The 19,666-nt window shown below is 32.0% G+C and overlaps 3 protein-coding genes across 3 annotated transcripts; 2 read left to right on the top strand and 1 right to left on the bottom strand.

The window, feature by feature from the left end:
• Positions 1 to 834: 834 nt before the first annotated feature.
• Positions 835 to 12,290, bottom strand: LOC145007318 (protein FAR-RED IMPAIRED RESPONSE 1-like). The gene is made up of 9 exons (XM_078966276.1): positions 12,009 to 12,290; positions 4,598 to 4,684; positions 4,458 to 4,511; positions 3,956 to 4,058; positions 2,707 to 3,484; positions 2,309 to 2,567; positions 2,093 to 2,192; positions 1,776 to 1,924; positions 835 to 1,455 (listed from the first exon to the last, which is right to left on the bottom strand). The coding sequence occupies exons 1-9, from the start codon at positions 12,288 to 12,290 to the stop codon at positions 835 to 837; spliced, it is 2,433 nt and encodes an 810-aa protein (XP_078822402.1).
• A 1,224-nt stretch (positions 12,291 to 13,514) lies between these two features.
• LOC145005549 (cold-regulated 413 plasma membrane protein 2-like) lies at positions 13,515 to 14,687 on the top strand. The gene is made up of 4 exons (XM_078964632.1): positions 13,515 to 13,802; positions 13,919 to 14,026; positions 14,114 to 14,184; positions 14,301 to 14,687. The coding sequence occupies exons 1-4, from the start codon at positions 13,609 to 13,611 to the stop codon at positions 14,552 to 14,554; spliced, it is 627 nt and encodes a 208-aa protein (XP_078820758.1). The 5' UTR covers positions 13,515 to 13,608; the 3' UTR covers positions 14,555 to 14,687.
• Positions 14,688 to 17,598: 2,911 nt separating this feature from the next.
• On the top strand, positions 17,599 to 18,856 carry LOC145005363 (cold-regulated 413 plasma membrane protein 1-like). Its single transcript, XM_078964443.1, has 4 exons — positions 17,599 to 17,916; positions 18,013 to 18,120; positions 18,197 to 18,267; positions 18,451 to 18,856. Exons 1-4 carry the CDS (start codon positions 17,720 to 17,722, stop codon positions 18,699 to 18,701), a joined length of 627 nt encoding a protein of 208 aa, XP_078820569.1. The 5' UTR covers positions 17,599 to 17,719; the 3' UTR covers positions 18,702 to 18,856.
• Positions 18,857 to 19,666: the final 810 nt, after the last annotated feature.

Genomic DNA, 19,666 nt, shown 5'->3' on the forward strand with positions numbered 1-19,666 from the left:
GGTAAAAGAATTTTACTCAATGAAAAACAGATGTTCACCAGAGGCATTACTATCTATAATCCTTGGGATGAGCAAAGAACAAAAAGAATTTGTAAGGTCTATGGGTTTTGGAGCTTTGTTAAAAATGAAAATCACGGATATACCACTGAAGCTGCGAAACAAGTTTTAAATGGTTTGTTAAATATTGTTGAACATCGTTTTAATATTTTGTGAAAGTCTTATGAACAACTTTTATTATCTTGTGTTGAATGATTATGTAATAGAAATAACTTCGCTTATTTCTGTCAGTTTTTTATATTTAAATATTTTCAAATTTTATTTATGTTTATTCGTAAATGAATACGAATATGATATCTTCATTTATGATTAAATTAGGAGTAATATGTCAGTATAACAAAGTTCATATATGAATATAACAAATTTCATATATGAATATAACTAACTTATTAGTAGAAACAAGTTTGCTTATTTATGTTATTTTTTTATATTCAAATATTTTCAAATTTTATTTTTATTTATTCATAAATGAATACGAATATGATATATTAATTATGAATAAGTTCAAAGTAATATGTTAGTATAACAAAGTTCAGATATTAACATAAAAAAGTTCATATATGAATATTACTTATTTATTAGTATAACAAATTTCACATATTTATATTCATTTATAAATAAATCACAATATCAATATAACTTATTTTATAGTAATTTAAAAAACAAATATCAACATATCAATTTACCATATCAATATAAATGTGTATTATTTATACATGAATATTATTGTTTATTGTTTTTATCTGCATATATTCATAAATGAATAAAAAAAAATCCCTAACTGTCTTTTGCTGATTTAGCAGCTCCATCTCTTTCTGGACAAGTACGTAAATTGTGTGGAACTCGCTTTCCACATCCTGAACACATTCTATGTTCTTTATGAGAATTTTCATATGCTACTTCACCTGCACTTGGAATTCTTTTCTTGATTCCAGAACCTTTATTGCTTTGAACTTCAGGAACATGAATATTAATCTCTTCTGGAATAGGAATAGTAACACCCAAAAGCTTGCATACGACTTCACCATCTGTCTTGCTTTTCAATCCACGAGAAATATAATCACTCTCAAATTCCTTCAATAACATTTGTTGTTTCTTAGCAAACAAAGCCAATCTCTTTTTGTCATCTCTTACAATATCCAAACATGATTCAAAACTATAATATGAATCATTGACTAGCTTTACATTTTCACAATCACCTGAATCGGATTGAACAGAACTAAAATGATAATTTATTGATATCACATCCTTTCTCCCTCTCTTCAAAATGTACCTTTCAGGAATTTCTTTAACACCACATCTCATCATTATTGTATAAGCATGTCTGCATAAAACACCCATACACTTAAAATGTTCACAACTGCAATTTATTTCTTTCTCTTCAACTTTTATTTCAACCTGATACAAAAACAAAATTTACACATTTACATTCATATAAGACTACTCATATCAACACTCATATATATTCATATATTCATATATGAATATTGATATTCATATATGAATATTATCATATTCATATATGAATATTATTACATTTTTCATAAAAACACAAGTAAAATTACCTTAAATTCATTTTTAAAATCACTTTTACTGTTGTTGTGCTGCACAATGTAAACTTCCCAACCATCTTCAATACCAACATATGAGTACGTACAGAAAAAACATGCTTTATATATTTCTTTTTGCACCTCAAAAAATAATGTACTTGTATAAACCTTTGATGCTTGCAGTTCTATTTCTCGAGGTGTTTGCATTTTATATGATGCTTTCTTTGATGCCCTATCAAGCTCTCGTTGAGTATTCCTTTGCTTTTGAATGGCAGTGTCGTAATTCATCATGAAATTCAAAAGTAAGTTCCCACTTTCTGAATATGTATTAAAGAATGAATTCATACTCTCTGACCTCGATGTAGTCTTCGTCAAACCACACATTGGAATATCACTAAAATATTCAGGTGTCCATGAATCACGTATTGTAAACATGTCTTTAACCCATCTTGTGTCTTCAAGATTGAATTACTTCATAAGCAAACCCCACTTCACCTCAAAAACATCAGGTTTCATATTAATGTCCCAAACAAGCTTCGAAAACCTTTTTCTAAAGTTTGTGTTTGTAAATAAATCATCTGATATCTGTATTAAAACAAAAATATTCATAAATGAATAAATAATAATAAGTAAAATAACAATCAATATTCATAAATGAATATACTAATAAGTAATATATTTCAAATATATTAAAATAATACCTTTTTTTTCAACTTTTTCATTATATACCACATACATAATCGGTGCTTTGAATTACGAAACACATTCTCAACAGCTTGTTTTATTGCAGCATCTTGATCAGTTAAAACAAATGTTGGTTCTTTCCCATGAGTTTTAAGAAATGCTTTAAGCAACCAAGAGTAAGACTCAATGCTTTCATTGCTTAGCAACCCAGATCCAACATTAACCGATTTTTTATGATGGTCAGTAGCAGTAAACTGAACAAAAACCATTCGATCCCTAACACACAAAAAACATGTTCATTAGAGTCAATTTTTGATGTATTAATAAGTGAATATAAAAATATTTATATATGAATAAGCTATAAACAAAAGTAGATAAAATAACTTACTTGTTTGTTCAGAAAGTCGCATCAAACGAGATAACATCACCAAATTCAGCATAATATGCCTTCTCCATTTCATCAGCCCAAAACATACAGTCCAAAACATCATCTTGACAATTAAACTCAAATGAGTAATTTGGATAGTGAGCTCGATGGTCATTCATTGTGTTTACTATCATTTGGGCATCTTTATAACCAATAACCCTGTTGATATCTCTCCTTAAATTTTTATAGTCAACTACTTTGGGCTTTACAAACTCATACCCACCTCTCAGACTTGCCCTCAACTTATGAGCCATAGTTGGACCTAATTTTGATGTGGAAGCACGCACAATAAACTCTTTTTCTGAATATGACATTTGTCTCGCCTTTTTTAAATCGCTTCTCTTCTCAAGTGGATGGTTGTGAAGTTCATCAAACTGAAAAACTTTATAATCTAGAGTTCCATATACAGATTCAAATATAATCTTTGCTTGACAACCAATAGCTCTTGAATTTGAATTTCGTTTCCTCATAACACCACCTGTACCTAATGTGTCACAAGATTTCTTTTTCTGTTTACCACTACGATTACATATAACATGTTTCTTCTTTATAATCTTGTTATCAAACCTTGACTGTGTGCTCAGTCTAACATCAAAACCACCAATTTCAGCATACTCAGAATACATTTTGATAGCCAACTTTAATGATTTGAAAATTAAACCCTTAAAAGGAATAAGTTGAACAGGAACATCTGGCTTATAGACATGTTCTCCAATTATATCATCAAAATATTGTGCATCATGTACTGAACTTGAAGATTCACCACCTAAAATAATAATGCATGAATAAAACAATAATATATATATATATATATATATATATATATATATATATATATATATATATGAATACATAAAACTCATATAAATAAAACAAAAAACATTCATATATGAATACATAAAATTCATGAGGATTCAAAATATATATAATAAAACATAACTTATTCATATATGAATAAAACGAAAAAAAATAATAAATTCGAAATTACAATTAATACACATTTATTCATAATATGAATAAGACAACAATTTATTCATTTTAACATATTCATACGTAAATAAAACATAACTAATTCATATATGAATAAAAAGAAAAAAATAATAAATTCGAAATTACAATTATGACACGTTTATTCATATATGAATAAGACAACAATTTATTCATATTAACATATTCATATGTAAATAAATGATAATCAATAAAATTAAAAACAACAAAATAATTCAATAACTGATACCTTCAAAAAATAAGTTCTCAACATCTTTTTCTTCACTCTCACTCATAGAAGAATACAAATCACCATCAATAACACTAGAATTCGACATAATACACCAAATGATCTATATACATAAACAAAAACAATCTTAATATCGAATATATCTCAAAAAAAAAATCGTAAATATGAAAACCTGGTTAATTTCGAATATATCTCACCTCAACGTACAAAATATCCGAAAGAAACTTAAATCATATATGATCATATGATGTAATTAAGCAATCTCTCTCAGTATAGAACGTAAAAACTACAACGATATAACTGATGAAATAAATATCTCAAACTACTTAACAAAAATCAGGTGAAATAACTCCAATACATATTCGAAACTTGATAATCTTGATAATGAACTCCGATGAAACAACTCCAAAAGGAATATAATAAGCGTAATTCAAAATAAATTATAAAAAGCAATAATATTGATAATGAACTCCGATCTATCCGATTCAAACGATATACATACCTGATCAAATCGGAAACTCAAAACGAAGTAGAAAACTGAAACACAGATGCGAAACTTCACGATTAATTGAATGAAAACGTATAATTGCTAACGAGTTATATAAATAACTCCGATCTATCCGATTCAAACGATATACATACCTGATCAAATCGGAAGCTGATAAAGAAGTAGAAAACTGAAACACAGATGCAAAACTTCACGATTAATGGAATGAAAACGTATAATTGCTAACGAGTTATATAAAGAAAATAATCTTGATAATGAATTCCTCATATTCGATTCAAACGATATAAAGATATCATCAAATTGGAACCTGATAACACGAACATGTAAGTTCTATGTAAAAAAGTTGCTAATTTACAAAGATACCCTTAATGAAAATGGACACGCGTATTTTTTTTAATTTGAACATGTTAGATAAATGATTGGTTGAAAATGATTCCTTCATTCTCAACATTTTTTATTTTCTCAATTGAACCCACCTCTATATATATATATATATATATATATATATATATATATATATATATATATATATATATATATATATTAAATGACTAATAATAATAATAATAATAATAATAATAATAATAATAATAATAATAATAATAATAAACTATCATATCCAATGCTGATCGATGTTAGTTGGTCAAACAAATAGTAAAAAAAAACTAAAAATAATAATAATAATAATAAAATAAAATGTATTGGAGATACTCTACCAACATATAACAATATTCTATAAAATAAGATTTTGAAAAGGCTATCTAATTGTAGGAAATCAATAATGTTGTTTTTCTTTAGATATTTTTCATAAAAATCCTCTTCAAAGACTGTTATTATTATGGACGTTCTCTAACATAAGTTAACTATTAAAGATATTCTTAATCTTGTCATCTTAAAAAATATATTTCAGTTGTCTAGCTTTACAAATGCAACTATAAACTTTATATAAAGTAATAGTTTAATCTTTATTTTTTTTATCTGAAATTAAAGTAGTAATGATATTTGCTTTATTTAATTATTTTACATATCTAAACTCATAGTAATTAACAATTACCAATACCATGAATATGAATAATGACAAATCGTCATTGAAAATAATAACATACAAAATGAATATGAGTAAAATAACTAAAAATGAAGTCAACTTATCTTTTGGTTTCCAGCAGAAGCCCCAAGCGAAAAGTAGATATTTGTTGATGTCTATTCTTCAAAAGCCCTATGGCACCGGCTTATACAACATCAAAAATTAAAATTGTTTAAAATAGAGATCTTTTTCTTTATCTTCTTCCTCACATCAGTCAAAGCAAAAACCGCTAATGAATTCTTGGTGTTTTAATATTTTCAAAGATTATATTTGCATTATATTTATACTTATAAACTAAAGACAAATCTTCATAAACAGGTATTATAATTTCCTAAAACATCAAGTTTAATCCTTAGTTTCATTTGGCTCAATGATGGTTGGGGTGATTTTAAAACTTTTTATAGAAAATCCTTATTATTAACATATAACATGTGCATGTGAGGACAAAATCATATTTTACAAACTATAAGAACCATTCATAAAGTTTTGTCTTAACATGACAAGGGCTCACCACCCCACTTCCACCGGCCCCCGTGACGCCTTTACCCACCACCTACATTTTCCGACAAGAATGACTTCGTCTTTTCCGGTTGAAATGCCGCCAATTCTTGCCAAAATCTTGTGATGGGTCAATCACTTGCCCTTCTTCGAAATTTGAACCTTGGTTCATCGGAGACGGTGGTCTTCGAAATTTCACGTATGTATGAGTTAGTGTACCTACCTTCGAGTGTGAGGTGAGCCTTCTCATTATATTATGTAGGTTGGTAGACTTTCTTTGTGACTTTAGCATGAAAGACCATGGGCGGACCATGACACTTGTATGGAATAACATGGGAGGATCATGACACTTATATGAAAGACCATGAAAAGACCATGGAACCCATACAGAACACTGTGAGAGTGTCATAGCAAAGAAAGTCAGTACCAAAGTCAAGAATCACATAAATGAAAGTATAACATGAAAGAAAGAGTATGGAAGTGTAAGATACAAGACGACACTCCATCTCTTTCTTCTACTAGCCATTTCGGCTTTAGTAACAAGATGTGTTCTTCCCTTAACCATGTAACAAGTAGTTAGATCTCAACTAAAGACTTACTTTAAGTATCCAATATGTTGTACATAACATACATATTTACATCATATATATATAACTGCTTTCATATTCTCCTTTATTATTATTTTCTTGAAACAATAATTCTCAATATGTTGGTAAAATACTATTTTCGTAAAATAATATTTTTTTCAATTAAATACAAGTGTTGATATTTATTAATACTCAACATTACTCTAATAAATAATCAATTAGTAGTAACTTGCTATAAGGTGTCACCCTATATGATCATAACGATGGGTACTATGCAAAACATATAAATTCTACGTGTGCATGTAACCCTAATACTTGATATATGTTTTTTCTAATTGAACATACAACTTTGAACAACAAAATAGAAACCCTAGAACACTAGCATATTTTCGAAAAATACAAAAATAGGGTTAGGAGAATCATACATTGATTGTTATTTTGTAATAATAATGAAAATCATTGTGTTGTTAAAGCCTTGAGAGCAAACGTCACAATTGTCACGCCTCTAGTGGTTCACACCCAATACTAGCAAAGGAAGATGATTGAGAGAGACGAGAGACGCTAGGAATTTTGGCTATCTCTTCAAAAGAGTGAGTGTCTGAAATTCTTAGGGTTATGGTTGTATTTATAGTGCAGTCAAGAAACCCTAAATAAGCCCAAATCCGAAATTATCTTAAACCGGGTAATTATCCACCTTCCTGTTTATCCACCAGGAATTATTCTAGAATCCCTTTGGCATTAAGAAAATGTCCAAGATGTATGGATGGGTCTAGATTGCCTCTTACTCAACTATTAAACAATTGCATGTTAGTCCCTGCACTTTTAATGAATTCTTTTAATGCTAAAATTAATTCTAATTAATTTCTGATTAAATGTTAATTAAATATTACTATTTCTAGTTAATATATTATTCTCATAATATATTAACAAATTATTTATTTCGATTTATTAATCAAATAATAAATCAACCTCTCTCTCCAAAAATCATCATGTCTAGTTGCTAGTCTTGAGGGCAACCTAAAAGGAATGTGTTACTATTAATTTAAGTATATACTAATTATAGTTATGGGCTTAGACACTTAATCCAACACGTATGTCATTAGTAATATCATTCTATAATGATTCTCGGACATAAATATCTTTCAATCTCTCACTTACACAAGACTCTTCATAGATTGATATTGATAGTGGTGGACATCTAATAACATTTCACTTTCCTTAATAACACTATAACGTCCAAAAAATTGTGAAGTAAAATTTCATATTTAATTCAACCAAAACATTAATTATTTTTAAGTCAAACATTTATTATCCTTTTTTATAAATATTCAAATGTACTTATAAGAGAACAGTTATCAAAATACAATTCCAAAATCATCATAATGCAGAACACGGGTGGATGCGCTGCCATCAATCCGGACCCTCCCTTTTCGAACCGGAAGTACCTGAAACTATAACCATAAAATCGTAAGCACAAAACTTAGTGAGTTCCCAAAAATACCACATACTATACATACCATTGGGCTTAACCTTTATATTGGGCCTAACCCTATATATTGTGCCCAACCCACCATAATGGGCCTAGCCCTGCCAGATCAATGGCCCCAACCTAATCATACAAAGGCAAAAGTCACTAAGATAGTTAACACCTACCTAACATATAATAGGCCTAGCTCAACATACAGATGTGCCTAGCCCGTCACACAATAGGCCTAGCCCAACATACAAATGGGCTTAGCCCAACATACCATGCAAGGGTCACAAAGATATCTAACATATAAGAACCTAGTGTGTCGGCATATGTGCTTTCGACCCATGAGAATAGTGAGGAGACTCACCTCTAAATCTAAACAATAACTGATGAGCTCCCGACTCTGAATCTCAGCTCTAACCGACGCCTAACTATCCACAATACCCAAAATACCCCATGGGTCAAACTAGGTCAAATGGACAAAAAGTCAAAAAGACCCTACTTAGCTGACCACCACGTCGTGGTAGCCCTTTACCGCGCCATGGTGTTGAAAACGACAAAATAGTCGCAACCAGTCCTGCTAGCACGCTGTGGTGGCCTTACTACGCCGTGGTAACTGGATTTTTAGTAGCTTAACACACTCATCCATTTTCTTCGATCCTAAAGGGTCTCCAACTCAGATATGGTCCATAATAGGGTCTAAATGGATAAATTTTCCAACTTTATCCAATAGAACCCTCCAAAGTGTATATATCTCAACTTTAAGGTCCAAAACACTACATGGATTAAGCAATAATCACTCAATCCATAAGGTTACTTGTCCAAAAGCTGCATAAGAGTCTCTAACACCAAACACATCATAAAAATTTGTGATTTTCAGACATACATGTCCAATGCATGTCATGCACTCTTATTAGGTCAAATTAGCGCAAAAGGGCTAAGATTCCATGCATGGCCTCAAAACTCAAATCTAAATCAGATCCAAAGCGCCAAATGCTCCAAACCTCCTGTAGATTCGTAAAGTTGCAAGCTTTATGAGATTCAACCTTCCAAAACAACAAGGCATGGAGAAAAGTAGGTTAAATCCATAGATCTATCAACTAACTCATCAAGATGAAGAGTTTATACCTTCTTGAGATGCTTGAGGAAGATAAACTCTTAGACCTACATTGCTTTGGATTCCTGATAAGATCTTCCACCACATTCTTCCTTCACAAGCACCAAACACACACACTTGGAGGCCAAAAACTCATACAAGGCATCTAGGGTTTGCAAGGGATGATTTGGAGAAATGGAGGCTGATGGGAAGGAGACTATGAGGGGTTAAGGGGTTTAAATAGGATTAAAGCCTTAAACTTTAGGGTTTTTCTCCAACAACCACCACCACGCCATGGCAAAAATCACCACACCGTGGTGGGTCATTAAACTCCCACGCTCAAAAGCTTATCACTACGCCGTGGTGAGGCTTAACCATGTCATGGCCGAAGAAAAAACTAGTATACATTACCCACAACCAAAGGGGTCTACCTCTCTCTTTCCCAAAGGCTCTAAACCTTGTGATAGCCAATCTTCAGGTCCCAGTCCCGTATTAGGAAAGGATCTCGAATAGAGTGTTACAACTCTACCCTAATTAAATTAGATTTCGTCCTCGAAATGACTCCTTACCACCCTCATGGGAACCAATGTTCCGAACAAAACCTCTAGTGCTGAACAAAACAATGCTCCTATAGCCGCCGAACCAACACGCCATTGCTAACATTCCGGAATCCTATACTTTCCTGACCCCCACACAGGTGGAACCAATCTAAAACACAATCACAAGAGCCTTTTTCTACCATCAAAACTAAAAGAATCCTTTTTTACCCTAAACCTTTCAAATGATGCCCTTGGCATACAAATTCCTTATTACATAACTTGTTGAAGTAAAGATATTGCATATATGGACTAATGAATCCCAACACAAGTCTCGACCAAAAGCCAACTTGGTACATAACTCATACCCTGAAACCAAGGACTTGTACTTGCATTTCCCCTAAAACCCTCTGATCCTCAGCGACCTTTCGATGTACTGGGATATTAAATCCCCAATCCACTATTGAGACTGCCAGTCTCTCTCCTAGTCCAGCTACCAGGCTACCACATAGTCTTACAACACTTCAATTTAGCCATGGTCACCAACCATGGTCTTACCACACCTCTACCATACCGACCAAATTCGATGTGAGTTGAACCTACATCTAACTATATCCCAATCGGGTATTCGGGTCATGCTACGAAACCCAAGCCTTAATCAAACAAGAATAGGCAGAGAGGCCCTAACACTACCCTCAACCTGGATCCATCCACATACTCGTTAAGCGTTACTACGGATATGTAACGAAACCAGAACATCCTCCTTGTGCAATCCCTTAGATCAACGATTCTCCCCTACTTGGGTTCGACTGCGACCTTCCAATCCATAAAATTTGATGGATTACCAATACATCTCGTATCCTTGCAATTCAAATTGTCGACATCCTGAGCTTACAAATTCCAGCGTTCCATTACTAGCCAATCTCGATGACCGCACAACTCTTAAAATCTACATAAATACTCCCCTAAACCTCATCAAGCCCGATAATCCCAATCAATTTCCATGATACAACATTGAATCCTTAAGCCCTTTATGCTAATGACAAATACTATAACCCTTAACCAGAACTGGTGAATCTTCACTCCAACTTCTAATCCTTAGAAGGATCTTTGCATTCTAACCATCCACAACCCTTGCAATTAAGAAATTTCCCCTTGGCACTTCTAATGACCAAACAACCGCATGCGACTGCCACCACCATCTTCGTGCTACCACTCTTTCCCTAGAAGCGTACCATATTGAGAAAAGATTAAGTTAAAGTTCTATAGATGCACATCTTAAAAATAGAATCAATGATCTCCCATTCAGTGTCATCATCATTAGTGGGTTTGGACGTTCCGTTCAAGTATCCAACAACACCACCGGTACAGCTGAAATAATTCCTTTTATGAATCATAATTGAGTTGGTTCAAATCAAGAATAATAGGAACATATGTGTTGATATTAGTGATGAATATGGCTTCATTTTGGTAGCGAGAGGGTTGTTGTTGTCAGAGGAGCTTGACATGGTGACACAACAATTTGAGAACTAGAAAAGAAAGAGAGAGAGAGAGAGAGAGAGAGAGAGAGAGAGAGAGAGAGAGAGAGAAAGAGAGAAAAAGAGATGAACGGCCGACAGAAGTAAGCAACGAATAAGGGTGGTCGTAAGTGTGCAACCGAAGATTATGCTTTTAAGAGGAGCTCTTTAGGGCTCGGATGCCATAAAGACGTGTGTAATATTTTCCTTAGTCTACTTTGCATTGATATGAGAATATAAATAAACAATATAATACATTTGGGCTATTGTTCTAACTAAGCAAACTGAAATAAACTATATAATACTACACAATATAACATACAATATAAACATATACGCTAATACTCATATAACTAAACTATTTAATTTGGTTGTCAACCAATATTTTAAAAAATCGTTCGAACCGACCGACCGAAAACTGAAGACGATAACAGTTCAACAATGATCGTTTTATACTAATTTCTAGACCGACCAAACCGAACGGTTTCTTCAAAAATAGGATTGAAGCGATGTAATATTTATGGTAAAAATCTGTTTGAACCAATTTATTAGACTTAAATATTTGGATTTTACTTAGGGGTTGTTTGTTTACTTCTTAATTAAAAAATTAAGAGGTAACCTCTTAAAAATTCAGATATGCTATGTTTGGTAGCCTATTATAAAACATCTCTTAATTTTATAAATGCCTCTTAAAAATTAGACATACAACCGCATTTGAAAAAGAATAAAAGATTTATGTGCCCTGATAAAACATGCCTCCCCCTTTTCTTCAATACGCACACCTCGTTTCTTCTTGAAGCGATCTTCTTCTCCCCGGCAAACATCATCGGTGCTGCTTCTTCCTCCTCTCCAACCGTCGGTTCGTCGCCTCCTTCTTCCCCTCGCACTCCAACCGCTATCGTCTGCTCCTTCCTCATCGTCGTCGTCGGTCAAGGCAACTAAGGTACATCGAACCCCAACTTCGGCCACCCCAATGCCTTCCTCTGCCACTCCAGTGCTTTCCTCCGCCATCACTGTCACTCCAACGCTATCCTCCATCTACGCTATCGATAAGCTTTTCTTCTCCGAATTGGAAATCAATTTCCACGGAGTTTAAAATTGAATTCCAAATAACCCTTATAATGTTTTAATGTTGAAATCGTTATCATCTTTATGGTTTTGTTAATTTGATATTTGTATGAAATCGGTTTCCATGTTTATTTTACTTGCATATGAACAATTCAATGAAATGCCTCAATGAAATTGTTTCAATTTCTAATTTATTTAAATTTGTTTGTCTTTAATCTTTTTGTAGAAAAGAAACATTAGATGATAAAAACTGTTCTTATCATTTGTTTGGTTGATATAGGCTATTGATAATGACCAAGGATTCCATATGGATGCTATCAAGAAGGGTGATAATGAATGAGTTTTTACTATGATAAAAATTGTTTGTATCATTTGTTTGTTTGAAATCCCAATGTTTTTTTTATTGATTTCTTTATTATAGCATCATACAGATCTGATCACACCATTGTATTTTGTAAAAAACTATTTAGTTATAGCAATATCATTCAAAAACAATGCAATTTTGATTGATATAGTTGGGTAGATTTATCAAATATTTATGTTTGATTTGTTTAATTTTTGAGTTATGTTTAATTTTGGATTTTGTATGGTGTTTTTATAATTCTACAATAAATAATAAAGAAGGGTAAAATGATCATTTTTATAATTCAGCACAACAATTCAGAGGTTCCAACCAAACAACATGTTAAAAATTTAGATAATAAAAGTTCAGACCCTCTTAAAAATTCAAACCTCTTAAAAATTCAGAACTTAAAAATTCAGATCCTGCAAAACAGTCCCTTAGTCTGTTAAAAAACAACTCATTTCCAAAACAAATTGAATAGACACTGCCACATATAGACCGACGGGCACACCAATTGAACCGACAATCGAATCGGTTGAATCGGTAATCAATCATCCTACTGGTTCAACTAAAAGATCGGTTTTTAAAACATTGTTGTCAACTTAACTTAGTGAGTAAAAAATCCCAATAAACATATTAATTTTGGATTGGATTCGAATTGAATTGAGTGGTTGGACCGTTTCTTCATGAGCACTAGATTTGAAGCACTATTGTGGTAATAAAACTAATTGGTGGGTTGATATCATAAACCAATAAACAAAAGGGCAATTTTTGTAAATTATTTATGAAAAATTGAAAATATCATGTCGACGGCTTTATTACAGCATTAATTATGATGTCAAGAAGTATCACCGTGTGTACTCTTGACCTCAGTTCCTACTTATATAGCTCGGCTCTTCCTCTTCCACAAATCTCATTCATCACGTTTAATTCATAGAGATCACGATGAAGGGAGCTAAGAATTACTTGAGGATGTCGACTGATCCAACTCTATCAGAAGCAGCTTCCAAATTAATCAACTCCGATTTGAAAGATATCGGAGAAGCTACGAGGAAATTGGCTGATCATGTCATCAAGCTCGGAGTCAGCGGTGGTTTCATCACTACCTGCCTTCAATGGTTCGCTTGCTTCGCCGCCATGTAAGTACAACACTAGCTTCGCATGATCGCATCATCTTCTTCAGTTCGTCGTGTTAAACTATTTGATTTTAATTGGATCTAAATTGACAAATTTTGCTTGATGTGTTGTGTTACAGTTATTTGCTGATACTCGATCGAACAAACTGGAGGACGAAGATCCTCACTTCACTTTTGGTCCCCTACATCTTCTTGACTCTTCCTGACTGGCTCTTCGGAATTTTGCAGTAAAGTATCGATCCGATAACCGAAATTTGTCTCTCGATTCATCATTCTTCGTGTTTTAATCATAAATTTGTTTCGTAATTTTTCAGCGGAGACATCGGGAAATGGATCACTTTAGTCGGAGTCGTATTGCGCCTCTTCTTCCGTGAACATTACCCAGGTCTAGTTACCTAAACCATAATACAATCCGTAATTTAGGTTTTCAATTGAAATCGATTGCAATGAATTTCATTAATTTGAAACCAAATCTCATTACGATTGTTCTGAAAAATACAGAATACCTAGAGTTGCCGGGATCTTTACTCCTTTTGGTTGTGGTAGCTCCAAACTTCGTCGCCGGCTACGTCAGAGTAGGGTGGATCGGAGTGATTGTCTGCTTGGTTATCGGATGCTACTTGCTTCAAGAACACATCAGAGCTTCTGGAGGATTCAAGAACGCTTTCACCAAGAGCAATGGTATTTCCAACACCATCGGTATCGTTCTCTTGTTCGTCTTCCCTGTCTGGGCTATAATCGGGTTAATATTCTGAGATGTTTTGTGATTTCTGTGTATTCGATAACAAGAATCCTTCCATTGATGTGTGCATTGAAGGTCCGTTTGTATTTATGTAATGTGAGCCTTTTTCTTTCTTTGATTCGAATCCGATTAATAAGTTTGATTCATTGTGCATGGGTTGAAGCTCCAAATTTGTTATGGGAAGTGACTTTAGGGTATAATTTTTTGTCAATATGCAGTGCAAATGGAAAGAGAAGAAAAAAACAACTAATTTTGGATTAAACTAAAACTAAAGGTCCCTTCCCTTTTGGGATTGTGGTTGACGAAAGTTTGAACCCCACAAACGCTATTCAACTAAAAAATATCTAAAAACACTGGAATAAATTGTAAATTTGGTCCATGTTATTTACTAACAAATACAAGTTTAGTCCATATTTTCTCATTTAATTCAAAATTTAACCTTCATTGCAGATTTGATCGCTCATTTTAACTTTTGTTTTTTTAGTTCACTTGGTAACATACACCTCATGTGAGACATATTTGTCATTTTAGTATTTAATATCATGTTATTTTTTATTTAAAATTAAAAAACTTCTTGAGGTGGCCGATGAAACCCCTCAAATATTGCAGCATTATGTAAATTATTTTGTCGTGTCACCTCTAAAATCATATGTGATAACCATGATATTTTGTCTTGTGTCTACCACTACTTACTCTCTCTCTCTCTCTCTCTCTCTCTCTCTCTCTCTCTTTATATATATATATATATATATATATATATATATATATATATATATATATATATATATATATAAATAAGGACAAATGTTTAGCATCAAATGATATGAGAGTTTGATTAGGGTTTAGTTTGTTAATTAATTAATAAGAAACTTATAGACTTAAGCGGTTCAAGTGTAAAGATATGGAAGTCAGATATTTAGAAAAATTACGAAAATTATGGATAATTATTTAGTGACCAAGTAATTATCTTACAAGGTTCAAAACTCTCCCTATAAATAAAGTAGCCTTATGAATGAAATGCAAGTGATTTCCAACCCTAAATTCGGGTACCCTCTTCCCAATCTCGAAAATCTCCCAAAGCTCAAAGATGTGGTGCGTTAACGATGAATCAAGAATCAGCTTTGGTGTTCAGTGTGTTCATCTGATCTAGATGTGTCAAGGATGCTGATCTGCATTTTGGATGCGACTACGAAAAAAGGGTTTTGGTTTTGGCTCTTTGCATCCTCTCCATCAAGAACTATGAAGATTTCAAATGACTACAAGGGTATGTATTCATTATTATGTTTTTTTTATTTTAGTTGTATCAGATTTGGTTAAACTTGGATCCTCAATTGGATTATAAGATCATTTTAATATTGCTTATGTTCTGTCTATGTTGCTTCCTTTGTATCCCCGCAACCCAATAATGATTATAGGATAATATTATTTATTGGATAGAGAAAATATATAGTTAAATAGAGAAAATGAAATAAAACTACATTAGAGAAAATGAAATAAAATTACAGTAGAATAACGTAAATATTACAAAAGTAACATTTTTTTTTATGGAAATTTGTTAATTCCAAATATCACATGTGTTTATTCCAATAATAATCTATCTAAAAGAGATTGTTATTTGCATAAAATTCAAACACATGTATAGTAAAAAGTGACAATTTTTCCATGTTAATATTAGATTAGTATAAGTTCTTTTTAAATAATAAATTAAAGGAAAAGCTTTATTCGGACTTTATACTTAAAACAAAATTTTAATAAGTTACTTCAAATAGTTTTCTAGAGCTTTTAGGATTTTAGAGATTTTAACTTTTAATTTTTAGATAAATTTAGTTTTAAAAACTTCCAACTAGTTTAGTGAATACTTAAGGTGTGTTTGAGATTGCTTTTTAACTTAAAAAGTTATTTTTAACAAAAAGAACTTTTTGACTTATAATTTTTTTTTTCAAAAATAGGTTTTAAAATGTGTTTGGATTAGCTTTCAAATGAACAAATACTAAAAAGCCAAAAGTCACCAAAAGTCACAAATTGTGATTTTTAAAACCATAATTTTTTCTTTTTGCCAAAAAGTTATTTTAAAAGGATTTTTATAATTGACAAAAAGCTTTTTAAACTTTTAGTTTTTAAAAAAAAACCAAAAATTTAAAAAATCATTTTAAAAATTATCCAAAATATCCTCTTAAACTTTGTTTGCCGTGTTTACAGCTATCTAATATGTTAGATTTTTTTTTTTGAGTTTTTTTAAATTATTATGTTCGACAAATCAACAAGTAATTTATAAGATTGCTATTTAGATTACATTTTCAAGATTTTTTTTTAATATTTCAAATATATCATTTATTAATTAGAAAAAAACATGTTCTTCTAAAAATCGATTTATATCATTTTACATCTATCAACTAATTTTATTAAATATTATTTTTTTTATTAACTATCAGCTATTTTGTCATGTAACAATTAAATTCTAAGCTATTATATCTAACAGACTAACACATACACAAATAAAAACTACGCATCTACGAATGAAAGTAAGAAGAATTGCTTTCAATTAAAATTCCAACTAAAAACTGTTTATTTATGATGATTAATACATCAAGAAAACCACATATTAAGTTGGATTGAATTCGCACACCTAAGCGAATTTGACCTTATCTCTTAACCATGTTCCTTTTGTTGTATGTCATCTCGACATTGGTTGGAATTCGAAATTGAAAAGACAAATATAGCATTATAATAATATTATTAAATTGAGAAAATTACAAAAATCATACTTGTAATACACATAAAATTATGAATCCCAACTCTTAAAAATTTATTTAACTTTTAGATCATCTAACTTAAGGCTCCATCTGTTAAGTTTATATAAATTATAAACCAATAGTTTTATCTTGAAAGTTGAGGGAGTTAAAGAAAAACTATGTAAAAAAATTTAAGGACTTTTCAGATAATAAAACTATTTAAAGGATGATATTGTAAATTTCAACATACATAAAGGACGATTTGTATAAATTACATTTAACAATTAACATCTCATATTTTCGACTGTTTTATGATTTTATAACTGTGCGTAAATTTGCTCTAAGATCCTACTTATATCTCCGCTCCCCCTCCTCCACAAATCTCATCCTTGAAATCAAGTTTTCTTCCTCCAAATTCATCACAGATCAAAAGAAATTTCAACAGCATGTTCAAGGGAACAAAGAATTACCTCAGGATGACAACTGATCCAACTGCATCTGAAGCAGCATCCAAGTTAATCAACTCAGATTTGAAAGAAATCGGAGATGCTACCATGAAATTAGCCGATCATGTCATGAAGCTCGGAGTCACCGGTGGTTTCATTACTACCAGTCTTCAGTGGTTCGCTTGCTTCGCTGCCATGTAAGTAAAATAAATTTCATCTTCATCATCAGTGTCGAGTTTATTTGATTTTGAACAGATCGTAATTAATTTTTGCTTGATGTGTTGTGTTTACAGTTATTTGCTGATTCTAGATCGAACAAACTGGAGGACGAACATGCTAACTGCACTTTTAGTTCCTTACATCTTCTTGACTCTTCCTAACTGGCTCTTCGGAATTTTGCAGTAACGTATCCGATGATCGAAAATTGTCTCTCTATTCATCTTCTTCCAGTTTTAATCAAATTGTTCGTTTTTTCAGCGGAGATATCGGGAAATGGATCACTTTAGCCGGAGTCGTATTGCGTCTCTTCTTCCGTGAACATTATCCAGGTCTAGTTACATAAATAATTCATAATACAATCCGGTTTCGGTTTCGGTTTCGGTTTCGGTTTCGATTTCGATTTCACTCATCCCCAATTTGATCCGATGTGATCTAAAAAACTCCGTTTCTGTTTTCAATCAATTTCGTTTTCATGAAATCAAAGCTCATCACGATTGTTCTGAAAAATGCAGAATATCTAGAATTACCGGGATCTTTGCTCCTACTGGTTGTGGTAGCTCCAAGCTTCGTCGCCGGCTATGTGAGATCAGGTTGGATCGGAGTGATTGTTTGTTTGGGTATCGGATGCTATTTGCTTCAAGAACACATCAGAGCTTCTGGAGGATTCAGGAATGCATTCACCAAAAGCAACGGAATTTCCAATTCCATTGGTATCGTCCTCTTATTTGTCTTCCCAGTTTGGGCTTTGCTTGGCTTACTGTAATTTAACACCAGTCTTGTTTTCTGTGTATTCGTTAATCATTCATGAATCCTTCGATATTGATTATGTGTGTATTGAAAGTCTCTTTGTGTTAATGTAATTTAAGCCTTTTTTGTTTGATTGATTTGAATCCATACCTACTGGGTTTGATTATGTTCTATATGGTGTTAATGACTTAATGGATCGATTTTGTTCAAAGGGTATATTCTATGGTTTTGGTTGTTTTTGAAGACAATGGCATCTAACCAGATGTCTAAATATAATTAAATAATAGTTTAAACTTTTTAACTTTCAAGATTTGATGTTAAACAACTGTTTCTTTGTTTCTAAGCGCCCATTGAAAAAAAAAAAAAAAAAAAAAAAAGCCAAGATATTTCTTTGTTTCTAGTAGGCACTGCCGCACTAGGCACGTTTGTTTCTAAATATATATATTTAAAAAGGTAACAATTTTCAACATTATTCATATGTAGTAAGATTGGAAAAGAAAATCGTGTAAAATGGTTCCTGTGGTATGCAATTTTTTGGGGTTTTAGTTCAAACTATGATTTTTTTGGATTGGTGGTCCTTTTGAGGTAGTTTGCTTGTGATTTTGATCCTTCAATAAATTGAAAAGACTAAATTGCCCTTATTATATTTATTTTCCACTTTTCTTTTTTTCTATAAATATTTATATATATAAAATAAAAATAGGGGGCCCACTCTCTCTCTCTCTCTCTCTCTCTCTCTCTCTCTTTCTCTCCCCCTTGATCTTGCAGCTATAACAAAAGCAACTTCATCAGGGGATTCAACTTCATAAGTAACTCTCCCTGTTTCTTCATCAACATCAGGAATCGTTGTGTGACAAATCGCAACTAATCTAAAGAACTTTTGAATAACATCAGAACGTGGTTCAAGAAGCCAATAACCATTGAGGAATCCTTTCATCCTCAAAATTATACCCTTTTACAGATAACCCAGAATCATCGTCT

This window comes from Lactuca saligna, chromosome 7, assembly GCF_052625555.1.
Source record: "Lactuca saligna cultivar CGN05327 chromosome 7, ASM5262555v1, whole genome shotgun sequence".
NCBI lineage: Eukaryota > Viridiplantae > Streptophyta > Magnoliopsida > Asterales > Asteraceae > Lactuca > Lactuca saligna.

Excerpts from the sequence above, each read along its gene's own strand:
- LOC145007318 (XM_078966276.1), bottom strand. The coding sequence starts at position 12,290 with ATGGAGGATAGCGTTGGAGTGACAGTGATGGCGGAGGAAAGCACTGGA. Across the intron at positions 3,485-3,955 it reads TGAGAACTTATTTTTTGAAG|GTGGTGAATCTTCAAGTTCA; the intron begins GTATCAGTTATT and ends TTATTATTTTAG. Across the intron at positions 2,568-2,706 it reads GAATTTGGTGATGTTATCTC|GGATCGAATGGTTTTTGTTC; the intron begins GTTTGATGCGAC and ends TTTGTGTGTTAG.
- LOC145005549 (XM_078964632.1), top strand. The coding sequence starts at position 13,609 with ATGAAGGGAGCTAAGAATTACTTGAGGATGTCGACTGATCCAACTCTA. Across the intron at positions 13,803-13,918 it reads TTCGCTTGCTTCGCCGCCAT|TTATTTGCTGATACTCGATC; the intron begins GTAAGTACAACA and ends GTTGTGTTACAG. Across the intron at positions 14,185-14,300 it reads CTTCCGTGAACATTACCCAG|AATACCTAGAGTTGCCGGGA; the intron begins GTCTAGTTACCT and ends TGAAAAATACAG.
- LOC145005363 (XM_078964443.1), top strand. The coding sequence starts at position 17,720 with ATGTTCAAGGGAACAAAGAATTACCTCAGGATGACAACTGATCCAACT. Across the intron at positions 17,917-18,012 it reads TTCGCTTGCTTCGCTGCCAT|TTATTTGCTGATTCTAGATC; the intron begins GTAAGTAAAATA and ends TTGTGTTTACAG. Across the intron at positions 18,121-18,196 it reads TGGCTCTTCGGAATTTTGCA|CGGAGATATCGGGAAATGGA; the intron begins GTAACGTATCCG and ends TCGTTTTTTCAG.